This window comes from Bidens hawaiensis, unplaced genomic scaffold (assembly GCF_021521415.1).
Source record: "Bidens hawaiensis isolate Kalapana, Puna unplaced genomic scaffold, B.hawaiensis_p1.1 tig00009577_1, whole genome shotgun sequence".
NCBI classification, from domain to species: Eukaryota; Viridiplantae; Streptophyta; class Magnoliopsida; order Asterales; family Asteraceae; genus Bidens; species Bidens hawaiensis.
In genome coordinates, this window is record NW_027491716.1 from 679,527 (window position 1) to 685,021 (window position 5,495).

Below are 5,495 nucleotides of genomic sequence, written 5' to 3' on the forward strand. Positions count from 1 at the left end.
ATCCACTCCAAGTTTATTAGTGTAGGAAATTCTACGCCTATGTGTCAGAGCCAAGAGGCATTTGTACCGTATATAGAGTTTTAACAGTCTTTATAAACTTCTATCTCGAACTATGTTTTCAACGAGATGCAAGTAGTTAATCATGTCTAGTCTGTTCATCACAAATTAATTTAAGTTTGCCTCTTTTCCTAACTACAACAACGATTCTCACTGCTCTGACTACTTATGTCATTTGCCTCATTTTCACATGCACAAATCATCTCAATCTTCTTCTTTATCCTATGTTATAAAATTATTATTGCATCATCTTATTCTTTTTCTGAGCGATAAATTCCCTTTAATTCTTGTCGTTTGTGTACGAGTAGCGAGCTCGCAAACCAGAAGGATTGGAGCTGGTGGCCACGAGGCACGGGGCTGCAGCCTCTTACACCCACACGCTCTACTTGTTCACATGTGTCGGTTTGGGATACGGTCGGTTCATGGGAAGGATCGCCCCCAATTCAAAGTCTTTTCCTAGAAGTTTCAAACTCGTTGATCTCTACAATGAAGCAATAAAACGAATGCATTGAATAACCGACATGACTCTAAAGCGTAAGCTTAAAACTAAAATATTTATTTTGAAGTATCTATAACATATACACTTTGAATAATAATATTTCTCTGATTCAAATCAACATTTTTTTATTTCCATTCCAAGAAAATTGCAGTCCTCCAATTTTAATGCAAAATCAGTCCTTTGTCAATATACTAATTCACGAATCGAATTGAATTGTTTCGTTTCATCTCGATTCCAACCAAAATCATCACAAACCCTAGCCTACAATTTGGGGATTTTGTTGATTGAACGTGTAATCGAAGCCAATTGAATCATCATATTATCTATCTACCACAAAACCCTATACATTCACCTCCAATGGAACCCACAGGTGTTAGCGTGGATCCTCCGACTCCTGATAATAATCCATCAATTCCTTCATCGCCGGTGAGAACGACGTCGTCTCCGCCGTTTCCGATCATCCGGTTTCTACAGGCTCCTGTAACTACATTAATCGAATACTCCGGTGTTCTTCGACCTCGGTCCAACACAGATTATCCCGAAACCCAGAGTTTGATTCCTAATAATAATCGTAGCTCTACGGCTAGTAATAGTAATCGTAGTGGTAATGGTAATGGTAATGGTAATGGTAATGGTAATGATGAGAATAGTAATAGTGAGGTTTCGATTCGGATAGTGAGCGGTGGCGATCAAGAAGAGGACCGTGGGGAAGGCGGAGGAGAGCGGGAGGGGGAGGTGGCTGCTTTTGGTGATGTAAGTGGTGCGAGTAATAATAATAATAATAATAATAATAATAATAATAATAATAATAATAATAATAATGCTGATAATAACAGTAATAGCAATAATAATAATAATAACGGTAATGTGGATTCGGGGTATCAGCAACGGTATGATTTGCAGCAAGTTTCTAGGTGGATTGAACAAATTCTTCCGTTTTCGTTGCTGTTGTTGGTTGTTTTCGTTCGTCAACACTTACAAGGTACCTTCTGCTTGAATTTGCTTTGTTTAATGGATGCTACAGGAATAGATCACTTATTTATGTCATTTAGAATGAAATTTCATGTTGATGATTACTGCCTATTGTGTAAACAAGCTGAGCCTGGCTCGAGTGCGTCTACGCTCGTGAGTGGTTTTTCAAGCTCGGGCTCGGCTCGTTTATTATTTATATTACCGATGTTTATATCTATTTTTTTATATATGTTAATTATAATTTTTGTATATCACATAATATATGTTATTTACTTATTTGTATCATAATTATACATATAATAATAACTGTTGTAAAATTATATAAATTTAATATATTAAATTAACATTCTGCGAGTCGGATCAAGCTCGATGAGTGAAGCTCGGGCTCGTTTGTTAAACAAGCTTATTATTAAGCTCAAGCTTGTACTCGGGCTCGTTTAAGCTCGACTCATTTCGAGTTTCTAACGAGCTGATCTTGAGTAGCTCACGAGTGCCTTGGCTTGTTTACATCCCTAATGACTAGTTTACTTAATTTTGATCTTATTAGATATGCTGTGGTTGTTAATTTCTTTATCTTTAGAACAACTTGAGCTCTTGCATTAACTGTTTTTTCGCATGGTTGTTTGAAGGTCTGTTTGTTGCAATCTATATAACTGCTTTCATGTACAAGTCAAATGATATTCTTCCGAAGCAAACAGCTTTAAAGGTAATAAAATCATGTTAAATACACATATGAATATAAACTCTTGTTTAGCATTTTATAGCTTAACGATTAAAGAACCTTTGTAGGGGGAGAGAAAGTTATCTGTTCTTCTTGGGTACTGCATAATTTTCATGCTTCATGTGATTGGAGTTTACTGGTGGTTCCGAAAAGATGATCTTTGCAACCCTTTGTTCATGATTCCACCAAAAGAAATCCCACCATTTTGGAATGCCGTATTCACCATCATTGTAAATGGTATATATATTCCTATATTTACCTCTACTATAGTGATTATTTCATTTTAAATGGTATTTCATGTTCTTTTGTTGCTTGTAGATACGATGGCGCGACAAGCAGCAATGGCATTTAAGTTGGTGTTGCTTATGTACTACAAAAATGGCAGGGGCCACAGTTTTCGTAGGCAGGTAATTTGAGCAACATGATAATGTATACCATGTCCGTATGTTATAATAAGTTTTAAAAATACCTGCTTTTTACATTTCAGGGTCAAATGTTGACTCTGGTTGAGTACACACTTCTGTTATACCGTGCGTTTTTACCCGCCCCTGTTTGGTACCGATTCTTTTTGAACAAAGAATATGGGAGCCTATTTTCATCTTTGACAACCGGGTTGTATTTGACCTTAAAGCTCACATCAGTTGTTGAAAAGGTACAACTTATGAGTTGCTTGTCTTCCTTTAGTGCTCAACTTTATGCATCTGAGAGTGAATTAATTTATAGTTTTATAAATCTTTTCCCCCCTTTAATATTTCAGATTGGATCCTTCTATGCTGCATTAAAGGCTCTATCGCGAAAAGAGGTCAATTATGGATCTCATGCAACAGCCGAACAGGTACAGTAGAAATTTAGCTTTTGTAGTTATACTTCAGAAGGTGGTAGGCCTGCAAATGAACATGAACAGAGCATGCATGCGATTGTTTCTTTCATTCTAACTGAACTAACATATTGACACGAACAATAAACGAACGAGGTTTTCTTATTAATGTTCATTCTTGAAGACTGAAGAGAATGAGTGTTCGTGTTCATTTGTTAACAGTTATAAACAAAACGGTTCACGGACGAGCATAACTGAACATAGATGAAACACATAATTGAGCGAACAACAATATAAAGTGAACATGCAGATAAATCTGTTGCGCCTAAAAATTTATAAACCTAGACTGAATTGTAATGAGTAAAGCATAAAACTGGCCTAAAGGTTTTAACTTAAACAAACGTAAACTAATGAACTTAAATGAATGTATGCTAATGAGCTTTCACCAACATAGATGAACAAACGAGGAGTGTTCATGTTCGCTCGTTTAACTAAATGAGCATAATTCTTTGTTCATGCTCGTTTGTGTATTAAGTAAATGAACATAAACAAACTTCCTACCGAATGGTTCACGAACAATTTACTGAATTTTCAGTTCGTTTACAGGCCTAGAAATTAGGAAAAGAAAAAAAAAAGCTCTTTGTGTAACTTATTACTTAAAAAATCGCATTTAACTCAACTTGGTAAGTGGAATGAAAAAACATGTGACATTCTGGTAAGTATAGAACTACATAAACCACTGTGATACATAAAACTGTTATCTAATGTACAAGTGTTAATTAAATTTGTTATGCATCGAACATATGTATATGTTTATACGTATAAGGACACATTCTTTTCTGAACATGTTTTATGTTGATAACTGCGAGAAGGCATAAAGTACTTGTACATTGTGTATTAATGATTAAATGAGACAGTGAAGGCAACAATGAACTGTACCTCTTGCTTTGAGAGTTATACGAAAGACGGTTACATAACCGTCTATCCACTATCTCATAAAGTCATTAATGCACAACTTACAAGTGCCTTATGTGTTCTCGCAGTTCTTAACATAAAACAGATTCAGAAAAGAATGCGTCTTTATATATCTAATGCAAATTTTGCCAGCATGATGTGTTTGTTTTTTAAAGTTAAAAGCAAAGTATGACATGACATAAATCAATTACTCCTTAAAAACAATGAAAAGGCATAAAGTGTAATATTTGACTATTTGTAGTCAAATAGATGTTGGTTTTATTTATGTTCGTAATTTAATATCTTTTTACACTAGCAGGTGAGTGAGGCAGGAGACTTGTGTGCTATTTGCCAGGAAAAGATGCAGGCTCCAATTATATTGCGCTGTAAACATATTTTCTGTGAAGACTGTGTATCAGAATGGTCAGCAACTCCTATTTTTTTTCCTTTTTTATCTTAATTTTTATTTCATATTTATACCATACATCAATTTACAGGTTCGAAAGAGAAAGAACTTGCCCATTATGCAGAGCGCTAGTGAGACCGGCCGATATACGAACATTCGGGGACGGGTCAACGACATTGTTCTTCCAGTTGTTCTAAAGTTTCCGTATAGAAGTTTGATGCAACATTGGCATTTTTTCCCTCAAATTGTACAGTTGAGCTTATACTTGATATAGACAATATACAAACAACAATATAACACATGTGAGAGGTTTTGATAACTGATAAAGTTCGATGATTCTCATTAACCAATAATCCCTAATATATACAGAAATCCTTCCTCTAATTTAGGGATGAATCATATTCTATATCAAATACAATCTATTCTATAATAATAATAATATAACCATATACATCTGCTAATACAACCCCGCAGTCTAAACTGGAGGTTCACGAATGTTGAGATTGGATTTGAAGTCATCAAACAGAAATGAGGGCAAGCCTTTGGTGAAGATATCTGCAATTTGATGACGAGATGGAACGTGAAGAACCCGGACTTCGCCTCTTGCAACTTTGTCACGAACAAAATGAATGTCTAGTTCAATGTGCTTTATTCGTTGATGCTGAACCGGGTTGCAGGATAGGTACACGGCACTTATATTGTCACAATATACTAGAGTTGCATGAGATGGTGCACAATGAAGTTCGAGTAATAAATTCCGCAGCCAACAAGTTTCGGACACGACGTTGGCGATACCTCGGTACTTCGCTTCAGTGCTGGATCGGGAAACGACGGCCTGACGTTTGGACGACCACGAGAGAAGATTATCACCCAAATACACGTAGTAACCAGAAGTGGAGTGACGTGTGTCGGGACACCCAGCCCAATCGACATCAGTGTATGAGAGTAATTTGCCAACTGATGATTTAAATATGTGCAAACCCTGAGTAATAGCCATGTATATACCTTAAGATGCGATTTAAGGCATTCATGTGAACCGTTCGCGGCGCATGCATATGCATACAAACTT

At 36.1% G+C, this 5,495-nt stretch overlaps 1 protein-coding gene across 1 annotated transcript; it reads left to right on the forward strand.

Moving 5' to 3' along the window:
- The first annotated feature begins 913 nt into the window (after positions 1-913).
- Positions 914-4,623, forward strand: LOC143533025 (uncharacterized). The gene is made up of 8 exons (XM_077027912.1): positions 914-1,538; positions 2,158-2,234; positions 2,318-2,486; positions 2,568-2,656; positions 2,737-2,901; positions 3,007-3,084; positions 4,337-4,443; positions 4,518-4,623. Exons 1-8 carry the CDS (start codon positions 914-916, stop codon positions 4,621-4,623), a joined length of 1,416 nt encoding a protein of 471 aa, XP_076884027.1.
- The last annotated feature ends 872 nt before the right edge of the window (positions 4,624-5,495 follow it).

Excerpts from the sequence above, each read along its gene's own strand:
- LOC143533025 (XM_077027912.1), top strand. The coding sequence starts at position 914 with ATGGAACCCACAGGTGTTAGCGTGGATCCTCCGACTCCTGATAATAAT. Across the intron at positions 1,539-2,157 it reads CGTTCGTCAACACTTACAAG|GTCTGTTTGTTGCAATCTAT; the intron begins GTACCTTCTGCT and ends GGTTGTTTGAAG. Across the intron at positions 2,657-2,736 it reads GCCACAGTTTTCGTAGGCAG|GGTCAAATGTTGACTCTGGT; the intron begins GTAATTTGAGCA and ends TTTACATTTCAG.